The sequence below is a fragment of the Notechis scutatus genome, chromosome 7, assembly GCF_049901735.1.
Source record: "Notechis scutatus isolate UNSWTSFEM ecotype Mainland chromosome 7, rNotScu1.2, whole genome shotgun sequence".
NCBI classification, from domain to species: Eukaryota; Metazoa; Chordata; class Lepidosauria; order Squamata; family Elapidae; genus Notechis; species Notechis scutatus.
Window position 1 is genome coordinate 13,918,315 of NC_142015.1, and position 26,664 is coordinate 13,944,978.

General features: G+C 44.1%; 1 protein-coding gene across 1 annotated transcript; it reads left to right on the top strand.

Moving 5' to 3' along the window:
- ATP6V1B2 (ATPase H+ transporting V1 subunit B2) lies at positions 1–26,346 on the top strand. Its single transcript, XM_026671357.2, has 14 exons — positions 1–141; positions 8,724–8,779; positions 19,110–19,208; positions 20,056–20,149; positions 20,285–20,362; positions 21,144–21,283; positions 22,548–22,649; positions 22,906–23,003; positions 23,352–23,475; positions 23,937–24,087; positions 24,772–24,854; positions 25,175–25,279; positions 25,586–25,715; positions 26,105–26,346. The coding sequence occupies exons 1-14, from the start codon at positions 18–20 to the stop codon at positions 26,245–26,247; spliced, it is 1,527 nt and encodes a 508-aa protein (XP_026527142.1). The 5' UTR covers positions 1–17; the 3' UTR covers positions 26,248–26,346.
- The last annotated feature ends 318 nt before the right edge of the window (positions 26,347–26,664 follow it).

Consider the following 26,664-nt stretch of genomic DNA (forward strand, 5'->3'; position numbering starts at 1 on the left):
AGTCCAGACGGGACAAGATGGCGGCGATGCGGGCGATCCGGGGGATGGTGAACGGCGCCGTCTCGGAGCTGAGCGGCGGAGGCGCGACGCGGGATCAGGCGGCCGCCGTCACCCGCGATTACATCTCTCAGCCCCGCCTCAGTGAGTATTGGGGCCCGGCAGCGCCTTAGTGCCTCTCCTTTTAGCCCTTGGTGGAGCTGGGAAAAGACCGGGGAGGGGGAGCGCGGTTCGGGTCACCTTCGCCCGGGATCCGTCGGACAGGCTCGGCTTCTCTCTCGAAAGGGGGAAAACTAAGATTTGTTCATTGGGCAAGAGGAGAGGATCCCCCTGGATGCAGCAGGTCCAACCTTGGCGTCCTCTGTTGGATTGTAAATCCCATGTTGGCTGAGGATGATGGGCGATTTGGTCCGTGTGTTGTGATGATGCTTGGGGCGGAATTGGGGGTGGGGGCGACGATGCAGGAGCTCTTCTTGGGTGGGGGCCGGGATACAGCCCCTCCTTCTTCAGATCTCATCCTGGCATCAAAAAGGGTGTTCCTATCCTCCTGCTCTGTGCATTTGCCCGAGAAGGGAATGCAAGCCTTTTCCAGGGGTTTCCATGCCCCAAAGCCCTGCAGCGAAGACCAGACCTTGCATGCACAGCCAGGCCCAGCTTCTGCCTCCTTTTACCTGCTTCTTGCACGTCATCCTGCAGGGAGAGCATCTCTGTCACCTTTGTTTTCTCTCCAAGGATGTTGAGTGTCTCTTCCTTGAATGGTTGGCATCAGACACCCGCACCCCTCCAACACTCCAGGCTAGGCACACACACACACAGGACTGCAAGTGCCAGTCTCTGCTTCCAGTAAAGCCAGTGAAATCCAGGATGGCTTATTTTCAAGTAAACCTCCCATAGTTAGAACTGAATGTCCAAGGGTAGGGTAAATTGCCCTAAAATAAAATAAATCCCAAGGTGAAGAGATAATTTTGGGAATGGTGAGGCCCAAAGGAGGCTATATTGCAATGCCACCCCCTGCAGGATCAGATAAGCTTCTTTGTGGTACTCCATGCCCATTCTCTTAACAGATACACTTCAGTAAATGATTTCCTTGGTTTTAATCTGAGGCAATAACTCACATGATTTATCACCTTCTTATCCCAATCATGTCTTTCTCCCCCATTTTTTAATATGGGCTGTCTTCTAGTTTCTTGATCAGCTTATTCCCCCATGCTGATTTGGTGCATTAAAAAAACCACTAGAATGCTCTCGTTCCTCCACTGAGAGATGGTTTTTGCCAGTCTTATTCTATTGCTGCCCCTTGAAGCTGGTACACTCTCCCTGCCTAGCTTTTTTTCCTTTTCTCTGTATCTCTCTCTCTTAAAGGTTCAAACAGAACCATCCTGGTTTGCTATTAAAATGAGAATGAGAGATTGTGAAACCTTCTGACTAATAGATTCTGTCAACATCATGTGACACACTGCAGGTTTGCATTAAAGCAGTCAGTGGAAGCAAGATGGCTCTAGCATTCTCTGAGTTTTTGTTCTCACATCCCAGTGTGTGAAATGCTCTAAGGATGAGACAGACTTTCAGGTCTTTTGGGGCTTAGATTTATTGTTCCCAGATGAAATGGAGGAAAGATGGAGGCAAGAGTTAATTTAGGAAGAGTTCCAACATTGTTGCATGAGACAGCTGGTTTTATTCATTTGCTTGATCTGGAATTGCCTTGGTTGCCTTTAGATCAGAAGGGAGAGGAAATGTAGAAGGCTGATCTCTTCAAATTGTTGAGCTGGCTGGTTATTTGGCAACTGCCACTCAGCTATGATGGTCCTGCTTGCATAAGGTGGTATGCAAGTTTAATGTAGGCAATTAAATCAGATGTAAGGCGAAATAGGCTATTATTATTTCCCAGTTATTCCCTGGGAAATTAAGTTTGGTTACTATTAGGCACAGGGATGTTCCTGATGCTGATTTTGTTGCTATAAATCAAAAGCAGTGTGTCAGCAAATAAAGTTTTGCAATTGTGGAACTCCCAGAACGGGGACATCCTGTGTTACGCCAGTGAAAAATTGCTTCATGGATCCCATACAGATACAAGAGTGGGATGAACTGAAAAATCATAAGATTTATATGGTAGTTGTACAGAATTGGCCTGGAAAGCCACATTTTAACTAATTTGGAACTCTTATTTGGGGAGGTTAGGGGTAAAATTGGGTGTTTGTGACCACAGTTCTTAGATTTGTATATTGTTTCTGCAGTTGCAAGGAATATGTTATCTAGGATAAGATATGTAAGACTGTGCTTAGGTTGTCAATATTGAAATATTGAAGTTACTGAAAATTATCAGTAACTTTACTGTTACAAAGCCAATAAAACAAGCCTGCTTTCAAACAGCATCCTAGATGTTACCTTTTGAGGGACCTCTAAGACAGTGGTCCGCAGAGAAATGTCACCCACAGAGCACCCCCCAAAGCAATTAATCCAGGCTGCGCGAGAACACAAAGCTGTACCGCCCACATGGCCTGCAGGAACCCTCCCTGCCCGCTCACTCCTTACTTGACAAACTTGCCTGCTAAGTTGCTATTTTTCCTTTTTTTTTGGGGTTCCCCAACCATCAGCTGTTCTGCTGTGCCGGGAGATTTAGATTAGCTAGAAAGCAGGAAATGGTTGCTAGTCTTTAGATCTTCGGCTCTGCTTTTGAGCAGAGCCGAACCTTCCTTAGGACTGAAGCTTCTATTATTCAGTGCAGACTCACTGCAAGCAAATTTTATGTGAAGGCAGATAGATAGAACTCTGAATGATTCTGTGAGCAACTCAATCTGCCTGCCCGCCTTGATTGATTTTGGGTAAAAGTTGCTCTTTTTTATAAAAAAAATCAATATTTGTATAAATATAATATTTATATACAAGCCATGCCCAACCAGTCACATGACCACCAAGCCACACCCACAAATTAGTCCATGCCCACAGAACCGATTGTTAAGAAATTTGAATCCCACCCCTGCCTCTGTGTGTTTGTGTGTGTGTGAGAGAGAGGGAGAGGGAGAGAGAGTTTACGTCAGATCTCTCTCTCTCTCCCCTCCCCACAACCACCACCAATGTCAGCAAGCCACCATCAGTCAAAATTCATATTAGTGGTTCCCGGGATTTTAAATTATCAGTTTGGTGGTCCCTGAGGTCCAAAAGGTTGGCGACCCTGCACTAAGAGACTGGGATTTGCACTTTGGCAAGATTTTAGCAGCTATATTTTGCAGCTGTGCAATAGATTTTAAGGATATAGCTAACACCCAAATATGGTAGAGAAGGAAAAAAAAACTTGTCCATTGCTCTTCAGTTGCTATGAAACACACACACACACACACACACACACACACACACAGAGTAAATAACTGTTTTACCACACATCTTTTGAACAGCAGCAAATATGTACAATGTTAAAATATTTAAAGTTAGGACTAATTGTTTTAAAAGGTGTATACTTTAACATTGTTTTCATTTAAAACCCAAATATTAGCAGCATAATTGGTGATATTGTAAAAACGTCTTTACTGTACACCAAAAACTTTGTTACAAATCCACCAGGCATGTAAATATTACTGTGTTGACACAACACAGGTAACATACTATCATGTTTGCTATGAATAGTTTCATATAGCTGTTCTTCCAGTTAAGTTGGAGACATCCTCATGGTAATCCCAAGCACAAATAAACGATAATAAATTTTACTTACATAAAATGTTTTAATCTAGATACAAACTGTTCCATTAAAATTATTACTGGATTCACACATATTAAGCCAACCACCAAATACAACATATTATGTGAAGCCTAACAAAATAATGCTATGGGATAGTTGACCTGGTGAGACATTTTGGATAAATAAGAATCTGGGTTTACCTTTCCTGAGACTAGAAATGAGTACAGGTGGTCCTTGACTTACTACCACAATTGAGCCTAAAATTTCTGTTGCTAAGTAAGACATTTGCTGAGTGAGTTTTGCCCCATTTTATGACCTTTCTGGGCACAGTTCCTAAGTGAATTACTGTAGTTATTTAAGTTAGTAACATGGGTGTTAAGTGAATCTGGCTTCCCCACTGACTTTGATTGTCAGAAGGTTGCAAAAAGTGATCATATGATTCCAGGACACTGCATAAATATGAATCGGTTTCCAAGGATCTGAATTTTGACCAGATGAGCCTGGGGATGCTGCAATGGTCATATGAGAGCATTTGCACCAAGACAAATTCCTTTTGTGTCCAATCACACTTGGCCAATAAAAGAATTCTAATTCTAATAAATCACTTTTTTCAGTGCCTTTGTAACCTTAAACAGTCAGAAAATGAATAGTTCTATGTCAAGAACTACCTGTAGCCTCTAATGATCATGCTGAATGGAATTTTTGAGCAAAATGTCTGGTGGCCACCTTGGTTTAAATTGACAAAGTGAGGTGACTAAGGAAGAACAAATTTATTCTGTCCCTCATCCAGTTTGTAAATAGCAATAACAGTGGCAGCAACTAAAGCAGATTTATAACATAGTTATCTGTGAAAACCATTGACCAAATGGCTAATCTCTTGTCTACCAAATCTTTAATTGGATCTGACTCTGTTAGATTCCATGAAGATTTGTGCTTAGGTATGACCTTCACAGGACAATCCCTTTGGCATATTTTAAGTATCACTATTGTCTAATGAGATTTATTTCTAGATAATTATGGATTGGATGCAGCTTCTTACTCAATTATTCTGTTCTAGAAATAATCTGGTTTGTTCATTGTTTCCTTAATTTTTGGGAATAGTGATTAATTATTACTCTTTTGTCTTGTGAGCCTGATAAAGCCCTTGTGCTCTTTGAAGTGCTTCTCTTTTTACAGTCATGTGGAATTACATTGAAGCTTTTGCTGATAAAGGACTCTTATACCTTTGCGCACGCTCTTTTTTACTTCCTCCCCCATCCTTTATTCATTATACAATGTCTCAAACTTCCTTTCCAAATAGATTGTTGTAAAATAATTCCTACACATTTTTTGGCTGCATCTATGAGCCCAGATAAAAATTTTTGCATATCACCAAGATAGTTGACTTTCTTATAGCCCTCTTGACAATGGCAACAGGCCATAGTGCTTCACAGAGTTTTATTTATTTACAAAATGAACAGGTATGTATTAAATCAAAATGTACAGTTGGTGGAGGTAAAACTTAAAATTTAGCATGATGAATGGATCCAGGTCCTTGTGGCATTATAAGCAAACCATGGCTTTGATTTGCTGTGAAATCATCCCTTTTCATTTTAAAACTCTGATTTATGGCATGTTATATATACTCATCTAACTGCGACTTGTTTGATAAACCTTGGTGTAAGAACCAGGTCATACTATTTCTGAGCGTATAAATATTAGAAGACACTTCATGCCTTATACATTATGGTAACCTAACCTGCAAGAAATTAGGCCATGCACATTTTAATCTTCAGAAGCTTCTCATAGACAAGCTAAAGTGGAGAGAGAAAGCATTTCTAAAACCCATTTCCACTACTCTAGTCAACAAGTAAAAAAGCTAAGGATTATCATCCAGCAAATGACTGAAACTTGGTGATTGTTTCTAGTTTCCAGGTGGTTTTGTTTAGAGGGTGAATGAGAGAGATGCTCTAGAATTATGAGCTCCTGAGAATCCAGGCTTTTATGAGGATTCCTCAGATTTTTTTAAAAATCTCTGGATCCATTCAGGAAAAGGGAGGTACAGTAGTCCTTGACTTATAACCACAATTGAGCCCAAAATTTATGTTGCTAAGTGAGAAATTTATTAAGTGAGTTTTGCCACATTTTATTACTTTTCTTGCCACATTTGTTAAGGGAATCATTGCAGTTCTTAAATTGTTAACATGGTTGTTAAATGACTCTAGCTTCTCCATTGACTTTGCTTGTTAGAAGGTTGCAAAAGGTTATCAGATAGCCCCAGGTGTTGTGGTTTGCTGGCAGCCGGTGTGGATGGCAGAGGTACTGGACAGTGAGGATGAAAGGGAACCAGTCAGGGAGTCTGGCGAAGACTTGGACGAGGGTCCTGTATCTGATGCAGGGATAGGGCCAGGACTATCTGAGAGTGGGGTGCTGCCTTCGGAGCCTTTGGAGTCTGGCAGCAGCGAGGCAGAGGACCTTGGGGAGCCTGTTCCCAGTGCACTTGTGCGCAGGGCTGCTAGAAGGAAAGAGCAGCTAAAGCAGCAGGGGTGACTTGGGAGTAAGGCTGGGAGGTGATTGCCCCTCCCATAAGGGATAAAAGCCAGCCCTCAGTGATATGCTCTTTGCAGGAAGCAAAGAAGTTCATTAGATTCTTGATTCCTCATCAAAGCCCTGTGGACTCTGGTTTGTCTTTGCTGGAACTTCTGTCTGTTTATCTGCTAATTAAGTGGACATCTGTTTCTTGGCAGCCTTTTACAACCCTGAAAGGCATGCTCTTATCTCAGACAATTGTGTTTAATGAGTTTTGGCTGGGAATGCAAATAATTCCCAGGGCATTAAAAAAAGGTTTGCTTTTACACACAGCATGTGTTTTCTTAATTTCAATGAAGCCTGGGTCAGAACACTAGGACACTGCAACCATCATAAATATGAACTGCTTATTAAGCATTGAATGTAAATCATGTGACTTTGGGGATGCTGCAATGGTCATGTCACTTTTTCAGTACCATTGTAACTTTGTAAGATCACTAAACAAACTGCTGTAAGTTGAAGACTTATCTGTATAGCGCTTAGCTTTATAAAGTACAAATGGATTGTTTACTGCAAAGTATAAAGAACTAAGCGCCCAATAAAGTAGCCTCTTCTTACGGGAGAGACATAAGTGTGAGAAACTTCTTTGGCAAAAGCATTGAGCCAGGCAAAGGTACAGGGATCGAGTTCATATTAATTCATGGTTCCTTAATATTTACTTTTTATTGATTTCATTGTAATTTCCTTGCTCCCCAGAATCATTGAGAGTTTATTGAGATCACACTTTGAAAATTACTCATTTAAAGTGATATGTGAATCAAATTTCAGTTTATGTGCAATTATTCTCCTTTTTTCTGCTCTTTCTTTATAGGGACTGATAGTGGCAGAGATAGTGCTCTATAGCAGTGGCCCCCAAGTTTTTGGGCACCAGGGACGGTTCTGCAAAGTTTTCCCACGGACCATTGCGGGGCGTGATTTGGTTTGTTGCCTGTGTCCCGCAGATTCATTTGTTTGCACAGACCAGTTTCTGGCATTCTGTGGACCAGTGCGGACCATTCTGCGGACCATTCTGCGGACCAGGGATTGAGGACCCCTACTCTATAGCACATTTTCTTAGGAAATATAAAATGAATGCATTATTAGTTCAAACCAGTTGATCCTTACGAGTGTCATGAATAAAAAGTGAAATGAAATGAAATAACACATCCTCCAGACATGCGTGGGCCCAACTGAGGCTAGTTCAGATCTCCTTAACACAGAGTAAGAAACTCTGGGATGTCAAACATCTGCCTTTGATTATTTTCCCACTGCCAAGCGCTCAAGAAGGTGCAGATAACTGGTGCCAATGCAAATGGGTATGATCTTTCCCAGCTATTCATTGAAGGCAATTCTGGCATAGAGCCTTAGCGTGCTCTGAGAAGATTGCAGCTTCTGACTTGCTTCCTTGTGCCAAAATTTTTGTCCTAAAGATTAAGGATCTGCAGCTTTTGAACTTATGGTGATACCCCCACCCCATGACTTTTGCAGCAAAGGGTGGAACAAAGAAGGCTTTTATTGAACTGCTATAATGGGATTCATGATTTTATGAAAACTGTGTTATCTCTGCTGGTATTAACATGGTATAGGGCAGGCTCTGTAGCCTTTATAAATGTGGTGTACTTAAACTCTGGGAATTGTGATTTTGGATCATGGTGTTTAGGTGGGTTGTTTTTTTTCCTCCAGTCTTTCTGTAATTTAAATGAAAGCTGTTGCATATAATTAATTATAATCAAATTAGTGCCTGAAAATATAACTTAGATATATTCAGTCTTAACAATAGCACACATCCTTTGAATTAGTTGATCAGTAACTTTAGAATTCCATAGCAGGTTGATAGCCTATTTACATGATTTTACATTTTCAGAGACGAGGCAAAAAAACAGTGGCATTAAAAAATCTCTTTAGCTAACTTACAATATAGATAGTCCTCAATTTACAACAGTTGACTGAATGAGTGACTATTCAAAATTACAAAAGCACTGAAAAAAGTGACTTATGACCATTTTCCCACTTATGACTCTTGCAGCATCACCATGCTCACGTGATTTACATTCAGATGCTTGACAAGTAACTCACATTTATGACAGTTGCGTTGTCCCGGAGTTATGTGATCCCCTTTTGTGACCTCTGAGAAGCAAAGTTTACTGAGAAAGCAGGTTCACTTAATGACTGTGTTACTAATTTAAGAACTGCAGTGATTCACTTAACAAATATGGCTAGAAAAGTTGTAAAATGGGACAAAACTCACTTAACAAATTTCTCACTTAGCAACATAAACTTTGGGCTCAATTGCAGTCGTAAGTTGAGGACTATCTGTAATTGGCACTCCATATCTAGCATATGACTCAGCTAGTTGTGATCTCTTTTCCAGAGATGATCTATCAAGCATAAGAATGTATTTGATGTGGCTACTTAGCCTCCATTATAACTTACTAAATTTGTGTAAATTTTGACTTAAGAGTGCGTTAAATTGTTTAAATATCTTTTCTTCATTTTGGCTTTTTAGCATATAAAACAGTATCTGGAGTTAATGGACCGCTCGTAATCTTGGATCAAGTAAAGGTAAATTTTAGATTTGATGGGTTTGTAAAACACTTGATTTGAACTGCAGTTTTCTGTGGTTGTGTTTTCCTTAATTATAGAAGGATTTCTATATGTCTAAGTGTATTTTGTGTCCATTTCAATGCTAGTTTGGTTGATATTGTAATGAAAATTACATTCAAACCAATGTATAGACATACCATCCTTTTGGACACAGAAAGCATTTCTCAACATGTTCAATGCAGACAGACATGCAACTCTCATCCCATCCTTTGCACTAAAATAACATTCATAGACAAATAACTTTTTTAAAAAACAATTTTATTTGAGTTTTCACAAAACAAAAGGAAAAATAGAACATCTTTTTTTCGTGAACAACATGGTTCCAGGTTTTCACATCTCCACACAGATATAATTTCAGTTACATATTCATTTTTCACATTCAGTTTCTTATCACTACTTTATATATTCTCTATTTTTACTCAAATACCTCCCTCAGGCTTATTTTATAGTTTTCTCATTCATTTCCAGATCTATTTCATTTCCTTTTCAAAATTTCCATGTCTTCACAGTTATTATACTTATACTTTTATCTGTCCTGTTTACAGTTTCACTACATATTCTTATATCATCATTTCCCAAAGAATCCCTCCACATTTCAGATATTACAAAACAAGGTTTCCCCTGTGATTATCTTATAGTTAGTTCTCTTTCAAATCCCATTGAACATTCTGCTTTTAAATGATCCCCCTAAACAACTATAACATTCATCTCCTAATATGTATATTTTAATATAAATCTGTTTTCAATCAGATTCCTCATGGCGCTTCCCCCTTAAGCCACCTCTAAAATATTTTAAATTTCAATGAAAAAAAAAAATCAATTCTCCTCCATGCTGCAGCGAGAGCCCAGGATGGGTAGACTCCTTCTTATGATGCCATTAAGCTGAGTCTGTTCTTGTATATATAAAAGCCAACCCCCGGGAGTATTCCCAGCTTTGACTCAGCTTCTTTAAATCACAAGCTGTGTCTCTGAAAGCGTTAGCAATTTGTTTTCAGCGAAATTCACAGAAGCTATCTTTGCTTCAATCAGCTCCCAGGGATCCAGGTAGCTGCAACTTCAGGAGAGCAGGGCTCCGTTCTCCTGCAACGTTGGGATTAACGTTTCCCAAACTCTGCGAGGCAAGCAGGGAAGCGTCTGAGCTACCTTCCCCATAGCTGCGGTTTGCGCGATCGTAAAACTGATCAGCAAACCGATAACAGCACCAGCTAGCTGATTGCTTAGGTGGCGACTCTTACCTTCTCTGGCTGATCCTATCACTCGGGGCTTGCAATAGCCTAAGGAGCGACGTCTACTTCTTCGGAGCCCTCGACGAGCAGCAGCCATCTTGGAGTGCAGTCTCTTCAGACACGAAGTGAGCGGCCATTTTAAGTGGCTTGGCGGCCATTTTCAGGCCAACAAAAGACCCAATTTCACCCTCTGCCAACCTTAAGCGCATATTGAGCGCCATTCTCACAACGCTTGAGCCTTGCCTATTTTAAAATGGATCAGGACAGGGCTCATGAAGAGCTTTCCTCCCCAGTGGAACAGACCCTCCAACCCACTAAAAGGAAAAGATGCAGATAGTGTACTGCTCAGAGGGAAGTGGCTGCAAAAATCAGAGCTAAGGCTCTAGCCCCCAAGAAGACAACTCAGGCTGAGTTGAGGACAGAGAAACGCAGACATGTGGCTCTAGAGAGACAATTTAACAAAACTATTCAAAAATGAACGGGCAACTGCAACAGCTTCCCAGCCAGGTGAACATCAGAGTTCCCAGAGAAGCCCCCCCGGGAGGGGAAGTTGTTCATGGAGCCTTTGGACACCCCACCCCCCCGGCCTGGTCTCCTGAGGCATTTGAGGAACAAGTAGATCCTCAGGATTTGAGCAGGTCTGAGCCATATTTCCAGCAAGCTTCTGGGCCCTATGCCCCCTCTTCCCTCTAGAGTTCAGGCCTCCTCCCAAATCAGGCCAGAAGCCACCTTTACACCCACAGCAGCCCTTCAACCCTACCTTTGCTAGCAGGCCCAGGGAGATCCAAGATGTTGTTTCCTTGGCCATTAGAAAGGGATTGGCTGAAGTTTTTCAACAGATTCTTCGGCCTCTGGAAAGGGTTCAGGCCCTTCTCCCTCCTCAGTCCATAGGCTCCTTTCCTCCTCAATGAGATTTCCACAGGCCCCAGGACCTCAGGGCCCATTCTTCACAGGCAGAATGGGAGGATTATGAAGGAGAAGAGGGTGCCTCCCCATCTGAACACAGTTGCTCCTCTCCTTCAGAACGCGAAGAGGGCGAAATCTGTGATCGCAATCTTTCAGAGGAAGAAGACTCATCCAGTTCAGCCCTCCTCTGCATTGGTCTTTAAACCAGTCCTCTTTAAACCCTTACTTAGCAAGGCCCTGGTCACTGCCAAGCTGTCACCTGAGGAAGTGGTCCCTGAACCACAAGGGGAACCATCTGGGCAAGGAGACTCCCTCTTCTCCAAGCCTGTAGTACACATGGAGGTTTTGCCTTCCCCCCTTTTGTTTCTTGACATGGTCAAGGAGCAGTGCGCTTCCCCTTCAGCAGGTACTCGTCCATCATCTTTGGACAAATGGTTCTATAATATCAGCACATCCCTAGCCAACTCCCTTGCAGTGCCCTCTGTAGACACTCCAGTTGTGGCATCATTCTCCTCTTCTGGCATTCCCACCGAGCCAGAAGCTGTACTTAAAGCAGAAGATAAGCGTTCCGAACAGATCCTCAAATGCAACCACCAAGCAGCTGCGTGGGCTGTCCGGGCTTCGACCGCTGCATCGTTTTTCACGAGGGCATCTCTACGATGGCTGCACCAACTGCAGGACCAATTGCCTGCCTCTGACCTCAGGTCTCATCAGGACCTTAACAAAATTATAGCAGCTGCAGAATTCACTACGGATGCCACCCTCAGTTCCGCCAAATTTGCATCAAGGGCCATGGCATCTTTGGTGGCAGCAAGAAGGCTTCTGTGGTTCCGAAATTGGCAGGCGGAGTCACGCCGCAAATGGAAGCTGGCTTCTGCCCCCTGCAAAGGAGACAAGCTTTTCGGCAAGGCTCTAGAACCATATCTCATTGACACCAGAGATAAATGAAAAATTATTTCCTCCTCGGGGAAAAAAGCTGACTATCGCCCACCTGCCTTTTGGGCGGAGACCACCTTCCGCTTTACTCGGCCACAGAGGGCATATTCTCAACGCCAAGAACAACGCCCAGAAGCACCTGGCAGACAACAACCTTCTGCTGGTAAACGGCCCTTTCGGGGGGGAGAGGGTCGTTCCTTCCGTCGCTCTAAGTAATATCTCATTCTCCCCACCCATTGGAGGTTGTTTAGCCTTCTTCACGTCCAAATGGGAGGAGTCAACGATGGATGCCTGCATGCTCAACACTGTTAGGTCAGGGCTACAGTTGGAATTTCTATTGTCACCCACAGAAAATTTTTTGATTTGTTTCACGGGACACTTCAAAGAGAGCCCTTATGAATTCGGCCATTCAACACCTACTCGACATAAGGGCTATTCAACCAGTCCCCACCTTACAACGGGGACATGGATTTTACTCTCGTCTTTTCACTGTTCCCAAAGCCTCTGGGGGGGTGGGGGTGGCGAGCCATCCTTGACCTAAAATTTCTCAAATTTGTCAAATGCAGGCGATTTAAAATGCAAACACTGCATTCTATTTTAGAGAGCGTTCGGGAGGGCGTTCTCTTCCATTGATCTCACGGAGGCTTACCTCCATATTCCCATCTGGCCTCATCATTGCCAGTTTCTCCATTTCTGTTACCAGAATGCCCACTACCAGTACCGAGCCCTTCCCTTCGGCCCCTCATCGGCGACAAGGGTCTTCACAAAGATTCTAGCAGCAATGGTGGCTTCACTACATTCTGTTCCAGTGAGGATCCAGTGCTACTTGGACGACATGTTGATACTGTCCTCCTCCATCCACTCTGCCCATCCAGACCCAGAGATTACCCTGTCCTGCCTCCAAAGCCACAGCTTTTCTATCAACACCAAGAGCCATCTCTCATCTACGACCAAATTGCTACACTTGGGAGCAGTTATCGATACAACTTTGTGCCACGTTTTCCTGTCTCCAGATCGTGGGAAAAGCCTTGCAGAGATCATCAGCCAGATTCAACAGCAACAGATTGTTCCCTTGTAGCTGCTGTCCAAATTATTGGGAAAGATGGTTTCCTGTATTGGTATCCTATATTGGCATCGTCCCTTGGGCACGGCTTCACTCCCAATTGCTCCAATGGTTCCTGCTCCCCTTTCAACGAGCAGGAACCAGCCACTCGTTAATCAAGGTCCTGCTCTCTCCACAGGCCCAGCAGTCCCTCAATTGGTGGCTCTCCCTGTCCCTCTGGAAGGGGCTCCAGTTCAAGGAACCATACAGGCTAGTTATCACTACAGATGCCAGCCTTCTGGGTTGGGGCTCCCATATGGAGGGTCAGATAGCTCAAGGGGTTTGGTCCAGGTCAGACAGAACCCGTCCCATAAATTGGTTAGAGCTCAGAGCTATATCTCTGGGTCTCAGGCATTTCAGAGCCTCTGTGACCGGTTCCCATGTTCTCGTGTTGATGGACAATATGGCCACAAAGGCACACGTCAACAGGCGGGGGGGATGAGATCCAAGGCACTTATGAGGGAGGCAGAATGTTTGGGGCTATGGGCAGAGAAACACTTGCTGTCAATCTCAGCAGATCACATCTCCAGAGTCGACAACTCCCAAGCCGACTGGCAGAATGGTCCATTCACCCGTCCCTATTCAGGGATCTTTCCCTCAGATTCAGAACTCCGGAGGTGGATCTCTTCTCCACTCCTCAAAATGCCCAAGTCAACAGATTTTTCACCAGGTTTCCTTGCCAGGGAGTGGAGGGGACCAATGCTCTTCGGTGCAGATGCCCACGGGTCTCTTCTACGCCTTTTCCCCTTTTCCCATCATTCCGGTGGTCATATGGAAGTTGTTGGAGGAATGAGCAGAGCTAATTCTCCTGGCACCATATTGGCCACAGAGGCCCTGGTTTGCGGACCTGGTCAACCTGTTTGTGGCCACTCCTTGGAGGATCCCAGCCCATCTGATCTCCCTGCATCAAGGGACCCTGATCCATCCGGATCCCCAGTGGCTCAAGCTGACCGTGTGGCGCTTGAGCGGCAACGGCTAAGGGAGACTAATCTCCCAGAGAGGGTAATCCTCATCATCCACTATAAAAAGGCCAGCCTGCGCTGAGAGCCCCAGCTTTTCGACTCAGCTCTTGGACATAAAAGCTATTGTCTCTGGACTCTGAGTTGTTAGCGTTCCTCACACAGAAAAGAACAAAGCAGGAATCGATAAAACACCATCGAACCGCTCCTGGCGCTCCGGTAGAGCTTCGCTCACGTGGAGAGCGGGGATCTGCTCTCATCTGCCTGTCAACTGCCTCAACTCGGCGTTGACACATCGGCAGTAAGTGAGCTAGTTTAAAACACCATGAAATCTCTCCCAAACTTTTACTGGGGCTAATTATCATCACACAGCCTCCTAAAACCAGGGCGCGTGGCTTGTAAAGAGCTGATTGGACTGGGACGGCTTCTCACACTCATTCCAGCAGCTTGGGTCTCTCCCGAGCTTCTTGAGGCCCCAAACTGCAAGATCTCACAGACAACCCTGTGGTCCCACAGACCAAATTAGGCCGATCCCGATCTGAACCACCAAGGCTGCTAGATAGATAGGAAATACTATCTTCCTATGGTAAGGCAATAATCTGATCGCTCTAATTACTACAGTAAGACTCCATCGTGAGGCCCCAGGAGATCATCTTACAAGCTCTCAAAGGCCCGTGCCTTGTGGCGGCCGGCCGTTTTGTGATCGAGTCCCTTCGGGTGCCATTCTTTAGTGGGCCCCAAGGTAGTGATCCTCTCTGTACTGGCCATACAGCTCGGAAGACACACTCAGGAGGAGCTGACAGCACCTCCGGTGCTCTTCCTTGAGCAATGGAAATCGATTGGGCCCAGCCAGGTCCATCAGGCCTGCAGCACATTCAGGCCTCTGAGGCATCCAAAAGGACTCTGAAGAGGAAAAGACCACGAGTCCGCTCAGCTAACAGGGAGGCCGCAGCTAAGATCAGGGCGAAGGCCCTTGCCCCCAAGAAGGCCTCCAAATCTGAAATTAGGGCAGAAAAACGGAGACATGAAAAACAATTTGCAAAGAATGTTCAGCAACTGCAAGAACAATCATTGGTCTACACCGACCAATCATTAGGAAAGAGAAGGTCAGATGGGAACCCTGCTAGCCATCTACGGGCCTGGTCGCCTGAAAGGCAGGAAGAGACCCTTCCCCAGGACCTGAATTTGTCAGGCCCATTACAGACCACCTACCTGGAATGTCCCTAAGCCTAATCCTCAACAGGCTGTGCCCCTAGGGGTCTATAGACATAGGGAGGAAACAGACCTTATCCCTCCTGGAACTGGGCCCCAAATCATAGGCCCTTCCCTGGAGAACAGGCCTCAGGACATCCAGGCTGTAGTCTCAGTGGCAGTCAGACAGGGCATCGCTGAGGGTGTCCAACACTTATTCCACCCCCCAGGGGGTGGCCCGGGTATCCTTCTTTCTGTCAGGGTAATCCTCCTCTACGGAGGGAGGTTCCCACTTCGGAACCTGTGTATGTCCCCCATCCTTCTACCTGAGAGAGGACGATAGGGGATCCTCATACCATTCTGAACAGGGTAGCTCCTCAGAGGAGGAAGAGGGGGAAATTAAAGATCCCTTCCTCTCTTATGAAGAGGACACTAAACCAGAGCAGCCTTCCATTACGGCTGTCTTTAAACCCTCCTTGTTTCAGCCATTACTACAAAAGGCTCTAGCTATAGCCCAGTTAAGCCCGGAAGAGGTAGCCTCAGAACCACAGTCTGGCCCTTCGGGCCAAGGAGATGCATTATTCTCAAAACCAGTGGTCTGAAATGAGGTTCTCCCATCCCCGTTGTTCTTGGATTTAGTTAAGGAACAATGTGACAGCCCCTTGTCAGGGCCTCGCCCTTCATCCCAGGACAAGAGGTTCTTTAATGTTGGTCCCTCCCTGGCCAATGCATTAGCTCTCCCAGCTTTAGATCCTCCAGTGGTAGCCATCTTCACTTTCTCAGGCACTCCTACGGAACCGGAGGATGCCTTACGACTGGAGGACAAGAAATCAGAACAAATTCTGAAGTGCACACACCAGGCCGCAGCTTGGGCTATGAAAGCTTCCACTGCGGCCTCGTTTTTATCAGGTCTGCCATTTGCTGGTTGCGTCAGCTTCAGGACAGAGTTCCCAGTGCCGATGTCAGGTCCCACCAGGACCTCAATAGCGGCAGCCGAATTCACCGCCGATGCCACTATAAGCTCCGCCAAGTTCGCTTCAAAGGCAGTGGCTTCTTCGGTGTCTGCCAGGTGCCTTCTCTGGATGCGCAACTGGCAGACTGATTCTAAACATAAGTGGAAGTTGGTGGGGGCTCCTTGCTCCAGAGAAAACCTCTTTGGAGCAGTCTTAGAACCATACATGGTGGAAACCCGAGACAAGAGAAAGGTGCTGTCAACTTCTTCCAAGGAGTCAGAATTTCGACACACCACATACTCCAGGCCTCAAACCTTCCGGCCAGACAACACCCCTCGTTTCAATCGCAATCAGAGAACGTATCCTCCTCGGTGGGAACAACAGCAAGACCGCCAACCCAAACAACAGCAGTTCTCGGGTAAGCGGCCCTTTCAAGGGGGAGGAGGTTGTTCATTCAGGCGCTCTAAGTAACTGGATTCACTCCCCTCCCATCAGAGGTCGTTTGACCTTTTATAAAACCAGATGGGAAGAATCAACTACGGATGCCTGGGTCATCAGGACGATATCATCGGGCCTTCACCTCGAGTTTCTTTTCCCCCCTCCAAATTTCTTTGTCAGTTGTCCGATCTCTTGAGACACAGCTAAACAGGCCCCAATGGACTCAGTTATCCATCAGCTGACGGACATCACAGCCATAGAGAGGGTTCCATTGGATCAGTGGAGGTCAGGCTTCTATATTGTTATCCCAAAGGCCTCAGGGGGTGGGGGTGGAGAGCAATCTCAAGCTCCTGAACAAATTCATCCCATAAAGGCATTTTAAAATGCAAACACTACATTCTATTCTTCAGAGCGTCCGGGAGGGCAATCTCCTCTCTTCCATAGACCTCATAGAGGTGTACCTCTTTATCCCAATTTGGCCTCCCCATCGCCAGTTCCTACACTTTTCTTATTGTGGTGAACACTACCAATACCGGGCCCTACCATTTGGCCTTGCATCAGCACCATGGGTCTTTACTAAGGTCTTGTCAGCATTGGCAGCCCTCGTCTGAGCCTTACCTGTGAGGGTCCAATGTTATCTAGAGGACATTCTGATTCAATCTACCTCCGTCCAGGCGGCCGAACAGGATTTTCGAATCACGATGCAGGTTTTGCAGGAACATGGTTTCTCCATCAACCTGGTCAAGAGCCATCTTTCTCCAACGACCTGACTGTTGCACCTCAGAGTCATCATTGCAAAGTCTTCCTCTCACAGGACCGACAGGACAGCATCAATGAGTTGATCAACAGAATTCAACTAAGTCACTCCGTTCCACTCTCCCTCCTGTCCCAGTTGCTTAGGAAGATGATCTCATGCATCGAAGTTGTGCCATGGGCACGCCTACATGCACGCACCTTGCAATGGTTCTTCCTCCCCTTCCAAAGAGAAGGGATCAGCCATTCTGCCCGCAGGATACTGCTTTTTCCACAGGTGCTTCAATCCTTTCGATGGTGGCAGTCCCAGGCCATCACAAAGGATCATCCCTTTGTGGTGAGGGACAGAATTGTAGTGACTACGGACACCAGCCTTCACGGCTGGGGAGCGCATGCCCAGGGCCAGATGGCCCAAGCACACTGGCCGTCTTCAGACAGGTCTCTTCCCATCAACCTCCTGGAGTTCAGGGCTATTTTTCTCACCCTGAGAAGTTTCTGGAACCTAGTGTCAGGGTCCCATGTGCTAGTTATGACAGACAATATAGCAGCCAAGGCTCATGTCAACAGGTAAGGGGGAACCAAATCCAGGGCTTTGACACGGGAGGCGGAACGTCTGGGGAGATGGGCAGAGAGGAACCTCCTCTCCCTCAGGGTGTACCATATTTTGGGGGTTGACAACTCCCAGGCAAACTGGTTGAGTCAGACTCAAGTCGACCACTTGGAATGAAGACTCCATCCTCCCCTGTTCATAGAATTGTCCTACATTTTTGGAACTCCAGAGGTGGACCTCTTCGCCACTCCCCAGAACACACAGGTAAACAGGTTTTTCTCCAGGTTACCAACCCAGGGAGCAGAGGGGACCAATGCACTTTGGAGCAAATGGCCCCAGGTCTCCTCTACACCTTCCCCACCCTTCCAATTATCCCGGCAATCATCCAGATGTTGGAGGAAAAGGCGGAGTTGATTCTGCTGGCTCCTCATTGGTCCAGGAGACCCTGGTTTGCGGACCTGGTGAACCTGTCTGTTCAGAGGCCATGGAAAATCCCGGCCTCGAGGATCTCTCTGTCGGGGTCCTTCTGCATCCGGAACCCCAATGGTTCCAGCTGACCGCATGGTGGTTGAGTGGAAAATGTTGAGGGAGGTCAACCTTTCAGATAGTGTAATACAATACAGGCTTCACATAAGCAGTCAACAACCCAACTTTATGATGCCACCTGGAAGAAATTCTGTGAGTGGTGCTCTGAGAGGATCCAGGACCCCACCTCAGCATCTGTTCCGGAGGTCCTACAGTTTCTCCAGGACAGGCTGGACAAGGGCCTTGCGCCAAACACCCTCCGCAGACAGGTGGCGGCTTTAGCTTCAGTAATTTCATGGGACAGGTTCACTTCCCTTGCCCACCACCCATCAGTCCGCAGGTTTCTGAGGGAAGCTTCGAATCTGCGGCCACCTGTTGTGCATAGGTATCCCACTTGGGATCTGTCTAAGGTTCTCCAAACCCTCTCGGGCTCTCCCTTTGAGCCTTTACGTTTGTCTTTTGACCCTCAAGGTATCCTTTTTGGTAGCTATTACGTCATCCAGGAGGGTGTCTGAATTAGCTGCCCTTTCAGTGAGGCCAGACTTGTGTATGTTTCATGACAACCGGGTGGTTTTGCGTCTGGACCCTTCATTTGTACCAAAAATTAACTCTTGGTTTTACAGGGCTCAAGACGTTTACTCCCTGACATGAACTTGATCACCCTTGATGTACTGTGCTTTAATTTTGTGTTCTCTGCTGCTCTTAAGAAAAATCTTTTGGCCTAGTTGATTGTCCTTATTATCATTCAGTTTCCCAGGTATGCAGAGATTGTGCATTTGACACTCCCTGATGGAACAAAGAGAAGTGGACAAGTCCTAGAAGTCAGTGGATCCAAAGCTGTAGTTCAGGTAAATTGAGTCCCAGTCATATTTCAAATTTTGCAATGAAAATAAGCTATGTGAACTAGTTGGATAAACCCTTTTACAGGTAGTCCTTGAGTTACAACTGCAATTGAGCCCAAAGGTTATGTTACTAAGTGAAACATTTGTTAAGTGAATTTGTCCCATTTTGCAACTTTCGTTGCCACATTTGTTAAGTGAATCACTGCATTTGTTAAGTTAGTAATATGGTTGTTAAGTGAATCTGTCTTCTCTATTAACTTTGTTTGTCAGAAAGTCGCAAAAGGGGATCGTATGAGCCCAGGGTACTGCAACCATCATAAATATGAACCAGTTCCCAAGTATCTGGTTTTTGATGCTGTAATGGTCATTAGTATGAAAAATACTCATAAGTCACTTTTCTATGCTGTTGTAACTTTGAACAGTCACTATACGAACTGTTGTAAGTCAAGGACTGCCCGTATTCTTGCCTGCTATTCTAGGGTCCAATACCTTTTTTACATAAGATTTTACATTGAGCTTATTAAATTGAGCTGTAATATTTTAGAAACCCTGTGCTTCCAAGGCTTCTTATGAAAGAGAAGTACATTCAGTTTCTGGTCTCACAATATTTTTGTTCCAGGAAAGCTTAACATAATTTTATTTCCTGTTGGGCTTGGAATTAGTTTCCCATCAAAATAATCTTGTGACAATAAAACTATTTTTGAGCTCTTGAAGCTGGAGCCTAAAATAAAGGACAAGCGTAACTATTTTTGCTTTGCTATGTTTAAATGTTTGCTAGGAAACCATGGGTGATAATGGATATAATGCTATTTTTGAAATAAAAACACAAAGTAAAATATTTACCCTTTTCTAGGTGTTTGAAGGAACTTCGGGAATTGATGCTAAGAGAACATCTTGTGAATTCACTGGAGATATCCTTCGAACCCCAGTGTCTGAAGATATGCTCGGTAGTACCAGATTTTGTTTATTGGATAGAAAACTTTATATGTGATTAGTCCTGATATCTATTTTGTATGCAGGATGACAGCTTCTATGATAATAATGCATGCATCCCTCCCTCCCACTCATTTTAATCTTTGTAGGGCGTGTGTTTAATGGCTCAGGAAAACCTATAGACAGAGGTCCTGTAGTCTTGGCTGAAGACTACCTTGATATCATGGGTAAGTTTAAAATGTTCAATATATCATTAATATAAATGCTTATAAGGTGCTTAGATCTGGCCCATGGGACCATCCTGGAAACAGCGAAGCCAGCCAGCAGTGCCTTTGGCAGCGAAAATGGAGCTCAGGGGCTGCCGTTTTTGCCGGCAAAGGGCTGCAGAAAGGCCATCAATGAAAATGTGTACCATGTTCAACCTGGGCAGCAGAGTGAGAACATCAGCAGCAGCCTTGAGGAGGAAGTAAGTGCGGCCGGGCATCCCCTTGGGGAAGCGGGGCTGGCCTGGCCTGTGGGGTCCTGGTGCCCTGGGAACATGTGGGCGAGGCCGGGCACTTGCCTTCTGCTGCCTAGGGCTCTGAACAGCCTGCGTCGCCATCCGGGGATCCTCTCTGTGGCCTGAGAGGGATGGCAAGGCTCCCGTGGAGGACAAGGGTTTGGCTCTCTCCCTGGTCTCGCCTTCCTCCACTGAAGACAGTGGATTCCCCCAGCCCTGCCTGGGCCACCACAGGTGTCCCAACACAAATGATATCGAGCTGGCCATGCCCACCCTGGCCACATCCCCCCCCCCCCTCCGAGGTCAAATACAACTCTGATGCCACTGTCAATGGAAACAAGTTTGACACCCTGGTATAGATGCTTCAGAAATATCCACTTCCTTAGACAAATTGCTTGAATTGTAATATGGATATGTTGAGTTTTCATATTCTTTGTGGGAAATGCTGGTCATACTTTCTTGGAAAATTCAGACTAAACAGGATTGTTTTTCCCATTAAAATGACATAGGTCAGCCTATCAATCCTCAGTGTCGAATCTATCCAGAAGAAATGATTCAGACTGGCATTTCTGCTATAGATGGTATGAACAGTATTGCCAGAGGCCAGAAGATCCCCATTTTCTCTGCTGCTGGATTGCCCCATAATGAGGTAAGGGTTTGAATAGCGTTTTATGGAGTAGTCATCTCAGTTCCTCCACTTGGAGATGACTATCTGGTCGAATTCCTGGACAGATCAAAAAGGAGAAGAAAAAAACTGGAGGCCACTCTCTGGCAAGTCCTTCACGGAGCTCAAGAATAAAAACAAGCTTAAAATAAAACTGTTTAATAAATCCAAACATTAAGACAGGTCAAAACATTAAGCTAAAAATCATACTGAAAGCTGAACTTCATTATATTTCATTTAAAAGACATAGGAAATCCAAGGATGCCTTGGTGATGCGGAGAGGCACTTCAAATAAATTCACCTCTCCACAGAATGTGGTTCACAACTTCATCTCCCTTTGCAAAAATTCTTGAAGGACATGAGATGAAGACTGATCTTCAGAGACGTGCTTTCTCTGTTCAAGTATCTCTCAGACTAGCGATTTTTTGAGGGTAGGTTGCTTTGTAATCCAGTTTTCCTTCCAGAACATCATTACTCAGAGATTGGATAGGTAGATCACTTATATGCCTACATATCTCTACTATTCTTCATTCTCTACTAGGTGTAATCAAACCAAATATAAGCAGTCCTTGACTTATGACCAGTTGCTTAGCAACAATTCAAAGTTATGATGCCCAGGGTACCCAGCGGTCCTGTGATCATATTTATGGTTGTTTGCAGTATCCTGCAGTCATGTGACAATTCCATATTTATATATATATTTTTGCCAGAAACCCATTTTTTTATTTTGGGCTTCTGGTAAAAGGCCATTGCAGGCAGTGGACTTACTTAATAATCATGGTGTTCACTTACTGACAAAAAGTTGTAAAATCCGGTTGGTAACATGATGACCTCTTTAATTGGCATGAGTTATGACTGTCATTCTGTACTGGGCACAAAGAATTAGGACCGTATTTTAAATTCTAGTTTAGCTGATTTATTGTTCATGCCTACTCACGAGAATCTAGTCAACTAATGGTCAAAACTAAATTAAAGTTAACAGAATTTAAGAGGAATTGGACTTGAATCACTTGTGGGAACATAATGACTAGGCTGATTACTCTTTTGACTCCATCCTCAGGCTATGACTATGTTCTCCTACATTCTGGGTTCAGTTAACAGAATAATATCAATTTGTGGTCGCAAGTCAAGGACTACCTGTATTAAAGCAGTTACTCTCATAAATGACACTTTGATAGTCTTATCATTTGCATTCTTCCTAATAATCAACTATTACATTGAAGTCATACGTTGCCATTTTTTTACCCAGATAGCAGCTCAGATCTGTCGTCAGGCTGGCTTGGTGAAGAAATCCAAAGACGTGGTGGACTACAGTGCTGAGAACTTTGCCATTGTATTTGCTGCAATGGGAGTAAGTAATTAAATGCATGCAAAATTATTTTCTCCTTCATTGGCCAAAAAAATATGGGCACCTCTATGGGAGAGTAACTTGTTCCCGTTACTCTGAAACTGCTGCAAACTTTTGACAGCATTTTTTTTTCCTTTCTTGCTAAACAAATAAAAATCAGGGTGGAAAGGTCAAAACTTATGAACGTAGTAGACATCTTTATAAGTATACAATGATATTTTCTGTAAGCTGAGTTTGAACTGGTTGACTTCATCTCCAGGTGAACATGGAAACAGCCCGATTTTTCAAATCCGACTTTGAAGAAAATGGGTCCATGGACAATGTGTGCCTGTTCTTGAATTTGGCTAATGATCCAACGTAAGTGACTGGAATCTTTATTCTTGGATTTTGTCTTGGCTATTAATTGTGTTACCCAAAAGTGGGGCCTTTGATATTGATTGTGTAGGCCTTCATAGAACATCTAAGCATCTATTGGTGACTGAAAGGAGAGTGAAGTCCTTCCCTTTGTCTCCTCATTATGTTCAGACAGTCTCCCTTAAGGAGACCATGGAGGAATATGCATTCTTCATGTTCCAGGGTTAATCTTTAATTACTCCCAATGGATCCTGAATCTTGTTTTAAGGCTTTTCTTCTAAACTGTCTTTTTGTTAAACCAAGTCCTTCACTTTGGCACGATTATTTAATAGAGCTCATTATTTTTTCCAGCATTGAACGGATAATCACTCCTCGTCTTGCGCTGACTGCAGCAGAGTTCTTGGCTTATCAGTGTGAGAAGCATGTCTTAGTCATTCTGACAGATATGAGCTCCTATGCAGAAGCTCTGAGAGAGGTACATATTTAGCCTATTAATTAGACAACTGTTGAACTGTGCAGCCAAATATTTTCCCCAGCTTGAATTTTCTACCTTGTAAGGCACAAAATTAACTAACAATCTGAAGGTTATGGTTTTTTGAGAATAATTACTATAGAATATTCTGACATTATTGTCTTTCATATATAACATGAATGAATTCACAAGAGCATTTAGTAAAAGTGTACGGTATTCAAGTCCTCAGTGGGTATGAAAACCTGTTGCATGCCCATTAGCTAGACTCTGGGTTTCAGGAAAATATTTCTTTATGTTAAGGCGATGGCAACAATCTTAAATTTCACAGAGAGATCAGAGGGATGAAAACTAGTGATCTGGTGTGCAGGGCCAAAGGGTAGCGTTGGGGGCAGAGGCTTGAAGACCCCTTTGTATTTTCTTGCTTCTGCTGGTTATTCCAACCTATTTACCTTCATTTCCCAAAGGTCTCAGCTGCCAGAGAAGAAGTTCCAGGCCGACGTGGTTTTCCTGGTTACATGTATACAGATTTGGCCACAATCTATGAACGAGCTGGACGAGTAGAAGGCAGGAGTGGGTCCATTACCCAGATTCCCATTCTTACCATGCCCAATGATGGTAAGTTCTCTTTCAGGCTTATTTTTAATCCTGGAACTTCTCTCAACCTCTGCATCTCGCCCTGCAGGCTAGATTAAATGCATTAAGCCTGATGGGCAAACATTTCACAATTCAGACACTGGTACTATGAGCATCTGGGCAGCTGTGTTTGTAATTCCAGGAGTTCCTTGCAGAGCTTTCTTAGGCAAGGGAGGGGTTTTCCCCCAGCATTTGGTGGTTTTTGCTTTCCCCATCTTTGTATTTGGATCACCTTTTCTATTCCTTCTGCTTAGGTAAGTGTGTCATAGTGGCTGGATTTATAGTTCGTGCTCAATCATAAATAAACCATAATGGCTGGGTTCATTGAATACACTAAGATATAAACAGCAATCGCACTTAGACTTATATACTAGTTCATAGTACTTTATAGCCCTCTCTAAGTGGCTTACAGAGTCAGCATATTGCCCACAACAATCTGGTTCCTCATTTTACCCATCTCGGAAGGATGGAAGGCTGAGTCAACCTTGAGCTGTGAGAATCGAACAGCTCACAGTCATTTCGAGCAGAATTAGCCTGTAATACTGCATTCTAACCACTATGCTACCACAGCTCTTGTGGCTCAATAGGTTGCATGTGAAACAAATCAGTAATTGGTCATGTAATTTGCACAGAAACTGAAAAGCTTTAATTCAATTTCTCTTGAAGATATAACGCATCCTATTCCTGATTTGACGGGATATATTACCGAAGGCCAAATCTATGTAGACAGACAGCTGCACAATCGACAGGTTAGTATTTCATGTTGTGAAATACCGCTTTGTGCCTGTTATACATGAAGTCCAGGAAGGAATTATCAAAGAGCTGATCTATTTGCCATCTCTTTGTTCTGCCACGATTACTGGCTTCACTTTTCACAGAGTCTTCTTCAGTCCATCATTTGATTGTCCAGGAAGGAATTATCAAAGAGCTGATCTATTTGCCAACTCTTTGTTCTGCCATGATTACTGGCTTCACTTTTCACAGAGCCTTCTTCAGTCCATCATTTCTTCACTGGAAATCACATTTCCAAATTTTCAGAGCTGTTGTGAAAACCTGGTTTTTCTTCCAGATTTACCCACCCATCAATGTACTTCCTTCTTTGTCTCGATTGATGAAATCTGCTATTGGGGAGGGAATGACTAGAAAGGATCATGCTGAAGTATCAAACCAGCTGGTAAGTGGAATTACTAAAAGAGGTCTGTAATTCCTTCATTTTCTTGCATTAAAAAGCTTTTCTTCCTTTCTTTTTCTCTTTCCTTTCTCTTTCCTTTATTAGATTTATTTTTTTACTTATAGAAAAAATATTTAATAAAATAATAAAAACTCAATTTTTATGAGAAGTAGGATCCCAATAAATCGCAAGTATATCTAATTGCCTTTGATGCCAGAAATAATCTCAAAATTCCTATGAAGCTCGCATTGCTTGAAATATGGAGACAAACTTCACAGTTCTTTAATTTTTTGTTTTGGTTTGGTTTAGTATGCCTGCTATGCCATTGGGAAGGATGTCCAAGCCATGAAGGCAGTAGTAGGAGAAGAAGCACTTACTTCTGATGATCTTCTCTACCTTGAATTTCTGCAGAAGTTTGAGAAGAACTTCATTGCTCAGGGTAGGGATTGTCTTTCAGATTTATTTATTTATATCCTGCCTTTATTATTTTTACAAATAAAGCAGCCAACACACATGATACTCCTTTCTCCTCCTATTTTCCCCACAATAACAACCCTGTGAGGTGGTGAAAGAGTGTGCTGAGAGAGTGACTGGCCCAGTCACCCTGCCAGCTTTCATGCTTAAGGCTGGACTAGAACTCACAGTCTCCTGATGTTTGGCCCAAAGACATCTAGCCGGTTTTTACGTCTAAGGTGGGACTGGAACTCACAGTTTCCTAGTCTCTAGACTGGTGCCTTAATCACTAGATCAAGCTGACTCTCAGATGACAGGGGGCATTGTTGTTTCATCTGGATCTCAGCATGTGACCCTGCTCTCTTATTGTTTCAGGGCCCTATGAAAACCGAACTGTTTACGAAACACTGGACATTGGCTGGCAGCTGCTGCGTATTTTCCCCAAGGAGATGCTGAAGAGGATTCCTCAGAGCACTTTGGCAGAGTTCTATCCCCGAGACTCCACTGCAAAACATTAGCTTGCACCTTTTGCTTCCCCTCAAAAATACTGGATTTTCCCCCCTTCCCTTGTATTGGTGTTTACTTGTCAGCCCTGTAATTAAACCAAGAATAAGTGACATATTTGTGCCAGTGTTGCTGATGTTTGAAGAGTTTAAAATACGCTCCTTTTCAAACACTGGTATCTTGAGTGGTTTACATATACTGGGAGGAAATTGTGTATTTTTAGAATTTTCTTTGCTTTGCTGCAAGGGTTTTTGTTTCTTCTCCTTTATGTGGTCGTGAAGGAAGAAAGTACACAGAGTTGGCTGCCATGCCATTTTCGGACTGTTGGACCATGAGAAAAATCATCTAGTCGTTGAAGGAAAAGATAGACCCATCAAAAGTTGAGAAAAGTTGTATTCCTTGGTCAGGCCATCTTTGTCCACTTGGGAGTT

What these genes read in the sequence shown, in the direction of transcription:
- ATP6V1B2 (XM_026671357.2), top strand. Translation starts at nt 18, where the DNA reads ATGGCGGCGATGCGGGCGATCCGGGGGATGGTGAACGGCGCCGTCTCG. An exon ending in TAATCTTGGATCAAGTAAAG is followed by an intron (nt 8,780 to 19,109) that starts GTAAATTTTAGA and finishes ATTATCATTCAG; the next exon opens with TTTCCCAGGTATGCAGAGAT. An exon ending in AGACTACCTTGATATCATGG is followed by an intron (nt 20,363 to 21,143) that starts GTAAGTTTAAAA and finishes AAAATGACATAG; the next exon opens with GTCAGCCTATCAATCCTCAG.